This window comes from Balaenoptera borealis (assembly GCF_965194805.1).
Source record: "Balaenoptera borealis genome assembly, chromosome: 14".
NCBI lineage: Eukaryota > Metazoa > Chordata > Mammalia > Artiodactyla > Balaenopteridae > Balaenoptera > Balaenoptera borealis.
The window spans coordinates 85427100-85441032 of NC_138875.1; the positions used below are offsets into that span (position 1 = coordinate 85427100).

Here is a 13933-nt window from a genome sequence, read left to right on the forward strand (position 1 = left end):
GGTCAGCAAGTTCAAGTGCACCGACCTGGAAAGAGAAAGAAAGGAGTAGGGGAGCAAAGGGAGCCCAGGGCAGGCAGGTGGAGACCAGGGCTTGTGGAAAGCAGAGGCCAGAGCCGGTGGGGTCTTGCTGGCCGTAGTGAGAAGTTTGGATTTTACTCCGAACGCGGTGGGAGAAGCCAGAGGATTTTCAGTAGGCTCACATCCCATTTTCGTCCTGTCAGAGATCTCTGTAGCTGCTGTGTGCAGAAGCGTATAAGGCAAGAGCAGCCTGGCATCAGACCCTGCCTTCTGGTCCGCACACAGGCCAGGACCCCAGAGAAAAGCCAGCGGCAGGAGCTAGCTGCAAACACCGCGCAGGGTGTAATTCTGTTGATAGGAAATGTCCTAACAGGCAGCTCTATGGAGAAGAAGTTGTTTAGCTGTTGCCCGGAGCTTGGGGACGGGAAGTGGATTGACTGCAGCCGAGCAGGAGGCATTCTTCTGGGGTTGATGGAAATATTCTAAAATTGATCGTGACGATGGCTGCACAACTTTGTAACTTTACTAAATATCACAAAATTGTATACTCTAGTCGGGTGAACTTTATGGCACGTAAACTCAGTAAAACTCCTTTTAAAAAGCTGTGAACAGCGGAGCGAGTGGCAGCTTTTCGTCGGAGTCCGGACAGATTCCCTGAACCGCCGCATTGCCGCCGGGTTTGCGCCGTTTGGCGCCGCCGCCTGCGCCGCCGTCGGCCGCAACTCCGGGCGCCATTGGTCGGCCGGCGAGGGGCGGGCACGAACGGGGGAGGGGGGGCGGAACCGGAACCGGCTGTAGCCAGGGGGCGGGGTCTCGAGGGCGGCTCTGGCGGCGCCTGGAGCGGCGGCCCCGGCGGCAGAACCGGGCGCAGCTGGTGCAGCCCGGAGCCCCATGGTGCTGGGCTGCGGCCAGGCCTCAGGAGAAGCCCGAGCTCCGGGCCGCCCCGGCTGACCGTGCGGGCCCGCGCGGCCCGGAGCCGCCGCCGCCCGTCGGGCCCCGCGGGGTCGCGGGCCGGCCAGCCATGGGGTCCCTGTTCCGGAGCGAGACCATGTGCCTGGCGCAGCTCTTCTTGCAGTCCGGCACGGCCTACGAGTGCCTCAGCGCCCTGGGCGAGAAGGGCCTGGTCCAGTTCCGAGACGTGAGTGTCGCCCGGGAGACGCGGGCCGCAGCTGCCCGCGGAGCTCCCGCATCGAGCCTTTCGCTCGGGCCTCCTTTCCGTGGGCGCCTGGGCTCCCATTTCCCAGACGGGGAAGCTGAGGTCCACTTTCCGGCCAGAGCTTCCGCAGAGCGGGGCCCGAGCCCAGGGTCGTCGAATGTGTGGTCCGCGGCCGCCCAGGCCGGGTTAGTTAGGAACGCTCCGCGTCGTCTTCGTCCACTCGGGTCGTGCCATCTGATGCTTCGGGGCACCGACTCTGTGTCAGGCACTGGGCTAAGCGGGAGAACAAATCTGATAGGGCCTCTTGCAGCCCTTCTGGAACTTACGGGGCAGCGGGAACGGGAGAAATATTAAGAAAATGAGTACGAAAACAGGAATATGTTTGCTATGCAGGAAACAGAACGGGGTGATGAGATGGTGCCTCAGTTGGGGGTGGTCTCTCTGAGGAAGTGTTCTTGGGCTGAGACCTGAATGGGCAGGAGCCGGCCCTGGGAAGATCTGGGGGAACAAGGTCCCAGGTGGAGGGAACTGGGAGAGCCAGGAGCCTGAACTGGGAATGCATTTGGTGTAAGCTCCTGCGGGGCGGGATTTTTGTCGTTTTTGTTCACCGATGCCTGATGACGTACATAGCACTGCCTAGGAAGGAGTTGGAGTGCAGTCAGAATTTGTTGAATGGGACCTGTCTCCCCAGCAAGTAGTAATAAACCCTTGTTCATATATCTGTTTATTTGTTTATTGTTTGTCTCCACCATGGACTGTCAACCCCCCCGGGGTGTGGGGTAAGGGCCTCGCCTGCCTTGTTCATTCCTGATTCCTGAGTACAGTCCCTGACTTTGTGGGCATTAGTATGCGTTTGTGGAATGAATGGACAAGCTTTGATTGAGTGCTTGCTCTGTTGCAGACACTGAGTTTGGTGCTGGGGACTCAGGGGGTGAACAGGGTGGACAAAGTCCCTGTGTTTTTGTTGCTCACAATGTAGGAGAGACGCACTCTGATTATGAACTGTGGTAAGTGCCGTGAAGGAAAAGAGCGGTGTGAAAGGGAGATTATGAAGCAGGACCTTAACTGAACTGGAATTCACGCGAATGAACATTGTATTTCCTGGGACCCAGCTTTCATCTCCTCTGGTTTCCCTTTGTCTTTCTGAGGGCTGCTTAGTTTCAAGAGGGAACACCCGTACCCAAGGTCTGGTGTGATCCCTGGGTTGGCCTCACAAGGCAACTGCCAGGTCAGAGAGAAACTCCTGAATGTCAGGCGAGGCTGCAGAGAGGGCCCATCTCTTCCTGGTTCCTGGAGGCATTTGGGCTTCGGCACGTGGTGCCCACTTTCCTGGCAGGTGCTGCTGTGCTGAGCTGTGAGTAAGCAACACCTGGAAGATTCAGGAAGCAGCTGTGAGAGAAATGGGCTTCCTTCTTTATAACAGGTAGATTTCTTCCATCCTGTGAGTACTCAGGCCAAGAGGCTTAAGTCAAGCTTAAATCTTAGAGGTTTGAACAAACACCCTAATTACCGCAAAAGATGCAAGTTTCACTGAGTGCCGTTACGTTGGGTAGTAGAGGACACTTGGGATTCTTTTAAACTGAAAATTGGGGAAAGAAAAAGAAAGTGCAGTTCATCTTTTTCCAGAAGTAAAATAAAGCTGCCATGTTAAAATGAGCTCTTCTTTGTGTGATGCTAGGTTTTCAGAGCTCGGGGTGGGGTGGGGTGTGTGTGTGTGTGTGTGTGTGTCTGTCTGTCTGTCTTTGGGATGACTGTCAAGCAGCACAGGTGCTAGTGCAGAAAGCTCTGTCACCTGACACTTTTTCTGCTCTCTTCTGGAATTTCTTCCTGACTTTGCGCTCACCAGGTGGGATCCCTGATGTCTGTCTTTTCTGATTTGCAGAGGCTGGAGAGTTTCCGCCTTTCCTTTTAGTGATCCTTCTAAGGGAAAGGAGGCAGGGCAGGGGTTTCTGTAGTGACAGCCAAAGAGAAGACCTGGAAGAGAAAGGTTATTTAACTCACCAGTAGGACTCAGTGAAGGGCAAGTCCATCTCACTTTTCTAAGGGTCTGGAATTTGAGGACAGCGTTCACCTTTTGTCCGTTAGCTGCTGGAGTGGGAAGATCGATGGCGTGGATACCGGTCAAAACCACCAGGCAGCCTCTACTGGTTTTTCTAGGTTAAATGTTAGTGTTACAAATGAATCTGCATTAAAATGTACTTCATAGGGCTTCCCTGGTGGCGCAGTGGATAAGAACCTGCCTGCCAATGCAGGGGACACAGGTTCGATCCCTGGTCTGGGAAGATCCCACATGCCGCGGAGCAACTAAGCCCGTGCGCCACAACTACTGAGCCCATGCTCTAGAGCCTGCGAGCCACAACTACTGAGCCTGCGTGCCGCAACTACTGAAGCCCGCGCGCCTAGAGCCCGTGCTCTGCAACAAGAGAAGCCACCACAATGAGAAGCCCACGCACAGCAACGAAGACCCGACGCAGCCAAAAATAAATAAATAAATAATTTTAAAAAAATGTACTTCATGGCGTTAGCCTGGAATTAAGGGTGCTGTTGCCTCCCTAAAAAGAAAATAGAAGCAAAACTTTATAAAAGAAACCACGCAACAGAAAAAAACAGCTAACATACTGTGTAAGATGGTGACGGCGGATGTCAGATCCAATCGTGTGTGTTGTTGCCACAGAAATTTGCCTCTTCGTGAAGATTCTATATGTGGAACCATAGTGTCCAATTTGAGTTAGTGTTTGATATTGACGGAAAAGACAGTGAAACTGAGAAGTCATGTCATTAATAGACAGCTTTTGATGGGTAGCTTCCTCTGCTCATTCTTAGTTCTGTTGAGATAGATTGTGTCTGAATCATTAGGAACTCGAAAGTGGTTACTACTTCAGATTAATATTACTTCCAGAAATGAATGCAAATGTGACAAACAGAAGTGAAATTCAAATTTTTATCTTTCTTCTGGTTAACTCTTTAAAAAAAATTTTCCAAAAACTGAACAAGAACCAAGCCTTTGGGGTAGCCATTCTCAGGTTGTTCAAGCAGCTTCATGCCAAGCTGTTTCTAATTCTCCTTTTTGGGAGTGCCCAGTATAACACTGCACGGAGTAAAGGTAGAATTCTTGCCCCAAACGCCTTTCAACATGAATGATTACTGTAATTTAAAAAATTGTGAAAGTAATATACGTCCATTGTGGGAAATTAGGGAAACATGAGATACTAATTTCCATGATCCCATTACCTAGAAACGAACACTTCACCTTTTTGGTTCATATTGTCCAATCAAACATTATTTTTCTAATAATAATAATATTATTATTGTTATTTTAATAAATTTATTTATTTTTGGCTGCGTTAGGTCTTCGTTGCTGTGCGTGGGCTTCTCATTGCAGTGGCTTCTCTTGTTGCGGGGCACGGGCTAGAGGCGCACGGGCTTCAGTAGCTGTGGCTCGAAGGCTCTAGGGCACAGGCTCAGTAGTTGTGGCGCACGGGCTTAGTTGCTCCAAGGCATGTGGGATCTTCCTGGACCAGGGCTTGAACCCGTGTCCCCTGCATTGGCAGGCAGATTCTTTTTTTTTTTTTTTTTTTTTAGCCTTTTTAAAACACCTTTATTGAGATATACTTCACATACAATAAAATTTACCCATTTAAAGTGTAAAAAGTAAATGTATGTTGTTTTTGTTTCCTAGTTAAAAACAAATTACACTATTTTGTGGGAACATTAAAGCATAATATCATCAAATAATGTCAAAATGATAATTACTCATAATTCCCCCTCTAACTAAATTATTTGTAAGATTCTATTCTACTCTAATAATTTTCATTGTACATCATCTTCAAGGCAAGGTACATAATTGTTTTAAAATACACTCAACAGCTATACCACAAGGTATGCAGTAAGTCTCTTTTTCTTCATAAAATATAATCTTGTAAAAAGTTAGCCCTGAAGCAAAATAGGCAGCCAGATCTTTCAATGCTATCAAGGCAACATCCAAGACTACAGTGATGAAGAATCAGCAAAATGGATGTTCAAATCCAAAAAGTAAGAGAAAGTACATTATTTCAAAGAATGAGGCTTCTGATTCACAGATATACATTTTGAATCCACAATAATTTATGCAAACTCAGTATATCTATTTTGACAAAACAACATTGCAATCATCTTAGCCATTAATAATGTCTCTGGACAAGGCATTGTTGAGCAGTGTTAGAAAAGCCATGATGAGGTAAAAAGAACCCTGATTTCGTGGTTCAAATTCTGGCCATACCTCTTAACCATATGTGTGACCTTGAGGCTGTCTTCATCCCTAATAATTCCTACCTCTCAGCCAAGCACTCTCTCAAATGTCATGGACACACATATCCTAGGCACATCACTGGGGGCTGGCACGGACAGCCAAACCCTTTCTCCACACACACACTGTTGGTTGGCAGGCAGATTCTTAACCACTGTGCCACCGGGGAAGCCTTCTAATAATATTTTAAAATGTATGTACATAGGTATTTTTAGATAATTGGAGCCACACTGATAATATCTTTAGTCTTTTTTCACACACAAATCATGTATGACTAATTTCCGCATTTTATTAAATATTGTTTTACAATTTTTTTATGGCTTTAAGCTTTATATGGTAAGATTTTTTTGTTTTAATAAATTTCTTTATTTTTTGGCTGCGTTGGGTCTTTGTTGCTGCGCGCGGGCTTTCTCTAGTTGCAGTGAGCGGGGACTACTCTTCGTTGTGGTGCGCAGGCTTCTTATCGCGCTGGCTTCTCTTGTTGGGGAGCACGGGCTCCAGGTGCGTGGGCTTCTCTTTGCGGTAGCTTCTCTTGTTGCGGAGCACGGGCTCTAGGTGCATGGCCTTCAGTAGTTGTGGCACAGGGGCTCAGTAGTTGTGGCTCGTGGGCTCTAGAGCGCAGGCTCAGTAGTTGTGGCACATGGGTTTAGTTGCTCCGCGGCATGTGGGATCTTGCCGGACAAGGGCTCGAACCCGTGTCCCCTGCATTGGCAGGAGGATTCTTAACCACTGTGCCACCAGGGAAGTCCTGATAAGATGTTAAGTAAAGGAGAGAGTATATGGGAACAGTGAACTTCTGTGGACCCATATTATAAACCAATGGCGGGACTTCCCTGGAGGTCCAGTGGTTAAGACTTGGCGCTTTCACTCCCGGGTCCAGGTTTGAGCCCTGGTTGGGGAACTAAGATCTCAAAAGCCGTGTGGTCCAAAAAAAACCCCCAAAAACCCACCCATCAGACAAGATCATTTTGAAGCAAATCCCAGATGTATAATTTCACTCATAAATATTTCAATAAGTATCTCTAAAAGGTAAGGACCCTAAAAAAAATCGTAACCACAATACCATTATCATACCTAAAAATTTTAATAATAATTTCTTAATATAATCAAATACCTCATCATTTAAAACATAATTTTTAATAAGTGCATAGTAATCAGTTATATTACTGAACCATAATTTTTATACAACTTTATTGATGTGTATCATAAAATTCACCCATTTCAAGTGTACAATTCGTTTTTAGAAAATTTTCTAAGTAGCGCGTCCATTGCCACAATCCAGTTTTAGACCGTCAGTCACATCATCCCAATAAGGTCCCTTATGCTCATTTACAGGTCATCCCCCTCCCTACCCCAAGACCCAGACAATCACTAACCTACTTTCTGCCTCTAGGTTTTCCTTTCTTGGACATTTCATAGAAATGGAGTCACACATTATGTGGTCTTCTGTGTCTTTCATTTACATCATGTTTCTGTACATCCTCTGTCATGTTGATGTGTCAGTTTGTTCCTTTTTACTGCTGAGTAGTGTTCCACGGTGTGGGTATAGACTATGATTTCTTTAACCAGTTTTCCACTGTTAATCATTTTTTCTCTATCCCTGAGGTTGATGCTCTTTTAGATAAATTTTTGTCCGTATCCATAGTTTGTTCCTTTAGGTTGAATTTCTTCACGGGATATTTCTGGGCCAGAGGATATTTTTCAGGCTTTTTTTTTGGTAACAGTTGCCAAATCGCTTTCCAGAAAAGATGTGTCAGTTTATACTCCTATTCAGTAGTATATAAGGATGTGCTTCCCCCCAAACCCTTGACTATCATATTTTATTTATAAAATCGAATTTATTTTTAAATTGTAGAAAATTCAAAGCAAAATTTTCATCTTTTTCTCAGCTGAACCAGAATGTAAGTTCTTTCCAAAGAAAATTTGTTGGTGAGGTGAAGAGGTGTGAAGAACTAGAGCGAATATTGGGTAAGTTTATTTTAATAACTTAAATATTTATTGTTATATAAGTAAACTTTGTTCACTTTAGAAAAATTAGAAAATCTAGACAAGTAGAAAGGAAAAAAGAAGTCGTCCATATTCTCACCATTCATGTATTCACTATTATGTAGGTTTATATATTTTTTTACTATTCATCTATAAAAGTAAGGATTTACATACATAATGGTCAGGTTATTTTTGTTATTAGCTTTGTTTCTCATTTGATGGTACTTTAACATCTTTTCATGTCAATAAACAGATTGACTCATCATTGTTTATAATGGCTGCATAGTATTTTGTGGTATTAATGTGCTATAATTTATTTAGCCAATCCCTTGTAATTTATTGTAACTTAAAAACATTGTATACACATTAATATATTACTTAAAATTATACCAGAGAACAGGGGAGGTAGGAAATGGCAGAGACATTGGTTGATAATTTCCTTTTTTTCAGGGCTTCCTTTACAGAGATCAATGTTCTCTGACTGTTAACCATTAAAACTCAGCCGTAAAACCTTTAACGTCTTAGCCTAAAATAAAATAGTGTTTATCAATTCAAACCTTGAAATTCTGACTGAAGTAGAGAGGGGAGAACGATGCCAGTAATTGTCTAAAGTACCAAATTTGTTTTTAGAGGGATGAACAGAAAAACCTGGGGGTGAGGGTGTTGAGGAGGGGAGAGAAGATGACTTTTGGAATGATTTCTAATAGCAGTTAATTATTGTGGATTTTATATTTTTTAATTGGGGATTTTTAAGATCGAAAGAAACCTGTTAATCATCTGAAGTCTAGTCCTCTGCATATTGTTTGAGGTCGCGGTTATTTGTGTGGATCATGTAGGGTAGGGTGATACCACATTCCCATCCTTGCCATATATATAAGTCATTGGACAGGTCGTATATTTGGAATGAGTTTTCAAAGGCAGGGCAGGAGTCACAACACATTAGACGTGTCCAGGACTTCCTGTAGCTTAGACTGTTTTAAAAAGAATGCAGACTTAAAAAGAAAATGAACTCTCAAGTAAATTTAGGTATAAAAAAAAGGTTAAAAAAATTTACATCCATTTCCAGAAAGCTCTTAAACCCCATGCTTCCTTTGCTATCTTATGGGTAAGACATCATCGCTTTTCTTCCTCCCTCCTCCCTTCCTCTTTCTCTTTCTCTTTCTCTCTCTCTCCCTTTCTTTCTTTCTTTCTCTTTCTCTTTCTCTCTCTCTCTTTCTAATAAAATAACTAGTTAACACTTCTCCAAAATATTATATGTGGTAATGACTTTACCAGGCATTCTGACTTTTATCCTAAGGAAAAGAACGCTTCATGGAATTGAAAATGTAAACTAAAGAAATTAAGTTTTTTTTGGCTGGTTCATTATTAGTTTCATGAATCTAGTTTTTAATGTAAGTAGAGAAGGCAGTGGAAGTTGCTCTTAAGTTAAAACATCACGGCTAACTGGGGACTCAGGAGAACCTGGCTTTCTGCCCTGTGGTCTCCTCCTTATAGAGGAGACTGATAGAGGATGTGTTTTTCCTGATGGATGTGTATTTCCTCCCAATGGCGTCTGCCGGGAGGTTGCACTGATGTCTCTGGTGGGGACGATTATAGGTCCATCATTGGATTATTCCTGCACTTCCAAGTGTGTCCTTAACCTTCTGCTTCCTTTACAGGTGCAGAGGCAGCTGTGACTCCAAAGTTCTTTAACTAGAGTTTTAGAAATGAAGGATGTGGGGAATTTCAGAAAATGTGTATCCAGGTTACTGTTTGTTTTGTCACTGCACGCTGCTCTCTCTAGGCAGAATTATTTTGCAGATCTTTGGAAACAAGGCTGCAAAAGTCATCCTATCAGTCAGTTGGGACAGGCAAGATTTTATGCATTTAGACATTAGTTTTTAGATGACCTGGGAAAGGTTGGGATGTAAAATGTTCTCACTGAGATGTCCTGTAGTAAGTTTTTGAGTCTAATTTGTTTAACTTTTATTTCCACAGCATATTTGGTGCAGGAAATTAATAGAGCTGATATTCCCCTCCCTGAGGGAGAGACCAGTCCTCCTGCACCGCCTCTTAAACAAGTGCTCGAAATGCAGGTAACTAGTTTCTGAAGAAGCGGTTTTAGGTCACTAACCTCAGAGACTGCTTATTCACTTACTTTATATTGTCTAGTGCTTTTCTGCCTTTCTTCTCAAAACCGTGGAATGAAAAGCAAAGGACCGTATTATGGTTAATTCTCAGTAACAGGTTATCTGTGATAAATTTTAACTGGAATTCAGTTTTCTTTTAAAATGTAAGACAGGGCTTCCCTGGTGGTGCAGTGGTAAAGAATCCGCCTGCCACTGCAGGGAACACGGGTTCGAGCCCTGGTCCGGGAAGATCCCACATACTGTGGAGCAACTAAGCCCGTGCGCCACAACTACTGAGCCTGCGCTCTAGAGACCGCAAGCCACAACTACTGAGCCCGCGTGCCACAACTACTGAAGCCCGCACGCCTAGAGCCCGTGCTCTGCAACAAGAGAAGCCACCACAATGAGAAACCTCTGCACTGCAATGAAGAGTAGCCCCCACTCGCTGTAACTAGAGAAAGCCCGCGTGCAGCAACGAAGACCCAACGCAGCCAAAAATAAAAATAAATAAATTAAAAAAAAAAAAGAATATATTAGAAAAAAATAAAATGTAAGACAGATGGTATTGAACAGAGACTAACAAGAATTAGGTTGTGAGATCTGGGCTCATGTGATGTGACTTCTGGGCCTGTGCGGGCCTTAGCGTGCCTCTCCTACTGCAAGTCATCGAGGCTTCAGGCCTGTGCCCTTCACGTTCTCCCCAGTTCACCCTGACCCTTCCCCCTCTAATTTTCAGAAGCTCGTGTGAAGGTGCCAGGTGGTTCCCCATGGGCAGCAAATGGGATTCCTTCTTCTGGAGTCCCCCACCACCGTGAGAGCACTGGCTTCTACATTCGCATCCCTGCTTCCCCCCCATGAGTTATCTCTTGAGGTTTTGGTCTACTCATCTGATAATTCATCACACTGGGAAATAGACTAGAGCCCTTTACAGCTCTTCTAAAACAATTAGTACTGTATAATTAGGACCATTCCATTGCTGGCTGCTCTGTTTGTTTTTCTGGGAGGATGTCATTTAACAGTTGGTATATGAATGGACTCTAGAGAGAACTGTACAGTCAGATGAGAGCAGTCATCTGGTCTGGCCTGTTTGGTGTGTCGCTTTTGATGTCATTACAAATACAGTGATTACTGGCTGCTTATCGTTTTTATAAGGCAGAACACAAGTAACTGAATGTAGCATGTCAAGTGATTTGTTTGAATACCGTTTTTATTGAGTCAGTGGGTTGTTTTACAGATTTCTGCTTCTATTGTCTTAATACTTAAGGATTGTTAAGGATGCTTGGTATATAACTAATTGTTAAAGAAGATTCGTTCTCAAGTATTTTTATGTTTAATTAATTGTGTAAGTGCAGCTGCATAGAAACTCTTAAGCTAGAGACCAGGAATGATATGTTTGGGAAAGATTATCTAAAATTTTTCTGTGTTGCAAATAAAAGGAAATGTAGTCTTGAAAAGGGAAAACTCTTTGGTGTATTGGTAATGGGTAAGCAGATGAAGGGAAACCAGAAGAGAGGACAGAACCTGAGGTTAGAGACTGGGTCCAGCCGTAGGGCTCTCACAGTCATCACGGCGTCCGCGTGCTTGCCGTCACAGGTGCCTGAATTAATACGAAGCAGTAAGTGATGGACTTTAAAAAACCCGTGCGTGTTTTCATATCCCCATCGAACTCTCATACATGATGGCTTTTTAAAACCTCTGCTGGTTCTGGGGTACCGTGAAAAGAGTGTTAGAACCAGACTTGGAAGTAACCCTGCTGCCGTTTCATTTCAGGAGCAGTTGCAGAAGCTAGAGGCTGAGCTGAGGGAGGTCACGAAGAACAAGGAGAAGCTGAGGAGGAACCTCCTGGAGCTGACGGAGTACACGCACATGCTGCGAGTGACCAAGACCTTCGTCAAGCGCAACCTGGAGGTACTGGCGACGCTCGGGAGGGAGTGCATTTCTTTCTTTCTTTTTTTGGGTGGCGCCACGCGGCATGCAGGATCTTAGTTCCCTGACCGGGGATCGAACCTGTGCCCCCTGTAGTGGAAGCACGGAGTCTTAACCACTGGGCTGCCAGGGAAGTCCCAGAAGTATATTTCTTTTATAAAATTCTCGTTCCCGTAAAGTTCCGGGTTTTGTTATCAACTCCTGTAGAGGTGTTGCTTTTTAAAAGAGATAGAGGGACTTCCTCATTGGAAGAGATACTCCTTCCTCAACAAGGAGTAGCCCCCGCTCGCCGCAACTAGAGAAAGCCCGCGCACAGCGACGAAGACCCAATGCAGCCAAAAATTAAAAAAAAGAAAAAAAAAGATACATTTAAAAAAAATGAGATACATTTTGAGCTTAGCTTTATCTTTCAGTTGGATTATATGACATTAAAAGAAGCTTTAAGCCTCTCCTGTGTTGGTTGGTTTTAACCATAACTACTTCCTATTCATGAAATGCTTTAGTTTGCAGTTGAAAAAAATCTTATGGTGGTGAGAAAAAATTGAACACTGTAAGTCGAACTCTAAAATTTAGTTTGTTTTTTTTCTTCTCAAATTGCTGAGAGTAATGGAAGTAAAAAAAAATCTGTATGGGAATAAAGAACAGCCTACGCAGTAGTACAGTACTCAGCTGAGTATCAGAGAGGGGAGAAGTATGTCCCTCGTGAACTTCGTTTCACTTCCCGTAGCGGTGACCTCTGATACAGTTACTCTGCCTTGGATTAAGGCAATGACATAAATTATAACTGTACTTTCATGTAAATGTCTTCAACTAGCTTACAAATAAGGGACAGGGAAGTTATGGTCTTTATCTGTCAGAGCTGAGTTACATGTCTGAGTTACCTTGGGGCCTTGGCACCCAGGTCTGAGTTCCCATGCCCCGCACACTTGTTTGGAAACGACTTGAGAATTAAAGTGTCACTTTCAGTGAGACACACTTGGTTTCATATCTCTTTGTAGTTTGAACCCGCTTACGAAGAATTCCCTCCCTTGGAGAACGAGTCTTTGTTGGACTACAGCTGTATGCAGAGGCTGGGGGCGAAACTGGGGTAAGTGACAGCCGGCGGGGGGAGATTTACACTGTCCTTCTTGTCAGTGGGAGACGAGCTCCGTTGAGTGGAAGGACGGCCACCGTCTGAAAGCCTGTGACGGAGTGAAAGAAAGTGAATATTTGTTTAAGAAAACACTGTACTCCTGTATTTGTTGAGTTGAATCACTCAGCTGTATTGACTTTTTAGCTCAATACGATGGGAATTTCTTCTTTCGGTATAATGAGGTGGAAAGAAGGAATTTATGCCAGTTGTGCCATTCTTCGTTACTCCATAGCCTAAAATAATTGGTCATTGAAGCGTCAAGTCCTATTTTGTTTGGTGGAAACATAGGGGCTAAACTGAGTTAGTTTATTTATTAATCGTATTTTAAGGGTCTCTTTCTACTGTTCACTCTCTCTGTTTACTTGAACTAATGGTAACGTGTTTCCTCATGTGATTTGTGATTTCTCTTTATTGTGAACTGTTCCTCCATTCTTTATGTGTAGGAATTCAATGATGTTTAGTTTGAGGCTGTATTCTTTCAGAGAGAACTTATTTTTATGTATGTCAGGTACTTGGGAGCGCTCCACCTACCGGGAATCATGTTGTTAATTTCTCAGCTTGAGTTTCTTTGTTTTTCTGTTTGTTTTCTCTCTGCCCGATGCATCCTAACACGTGCTTGTAAATTCTCAAGTAATGCTCTTCCCTTCTCTCCAAAACCAAAGCCGAAATAAACAAGTTTGCTTGTTGGCTCCTTGCAAGGTGGAGTTTTTCCTAGTCCACCCGTTCACTTAAGGTGTAGCCCTTTGTTGGGGGGCAAGAGTCCCAACTTTGGGGGGATTGGGGGTTCAGTTCCATCTCTTCACCTGATATCGACCCAGTGCCCATCTCCTGTCTCCCTTGCTGGCATTGAAACCCAAGGCCTTAAGATACCGGGTCAGTGTCATACATCAGGGCACAGCTACGAAGTCCTGTTTTATTTTTGGATTCCAAGAATTTCTCTAAATTATGGGCTCAGATCTACATTGAAGAGGATGTTTCAAAAACATTTTATCCAGCATTTCAGATATTTTGCAGTTGGAGGGCTTTGAGGATATCGCCAGCGCTTTGGCAGGCGTGAAGGTCTTCGCTGCCCTCTTCGTGCGGTTTGGTAGTCCTCATTGGGCTTACTGGACCACAGCCTTTGGTGTCTCACAGATTTGTGTCTGGCCTCATTAACCAAGGGAAAGCCGAAGCATTCGGGAAAACGCTGTGGCGAGCCTGCAGAGGGCACAGCATCGTGACGCACGCAGAGCTGGAGGGGCCCCTGGAAGACCCTGAAACGGTGAGTGGGCACCCCCTCCCTGTTCAGCAGCGGCGGACTCGTGCTGAAGCTGGAGGCACAG

The 13933-nt window shown here is 44.5% G+C and overlaps 1 protein-coding gene across 1 annotated transcript in view; it reads left to right on the top strand.

Annotated features, from left to right (window-relative positions):
* Positions 1-814: 814 nt before the first annotated feature.
* Positions 815-13933, top strand: part of ATP6V0A2 (ATPase H+ transporting V0 subunit a2) — a 38340-nt gene continuing 25221 nt past the window's right edge. The window contains exons 1-6 of the mRNA XM_082353231.1: positions 815-1156; positions 7349-7427; positions 9423-9520; positions 11324-11461; positions 12478-12566; positions 13746-13872. Of these exons, the coding sequence (XP_082209357.1) occupies positions 1040-1156; positions 7349-7427; positions 9423-9520; positions 11324-11461; positions 12478-12566; positions 13746-13872 (648 nt within the window). The 5' untranslated portion in view covers positions 815-1039. The remainder of the gene's footprint in view (positions 1157-7348; positions 7428-9422; positions 9521-11323; positions 11462-12477; positions 12567-13745; positions 13873-13933) is intronic.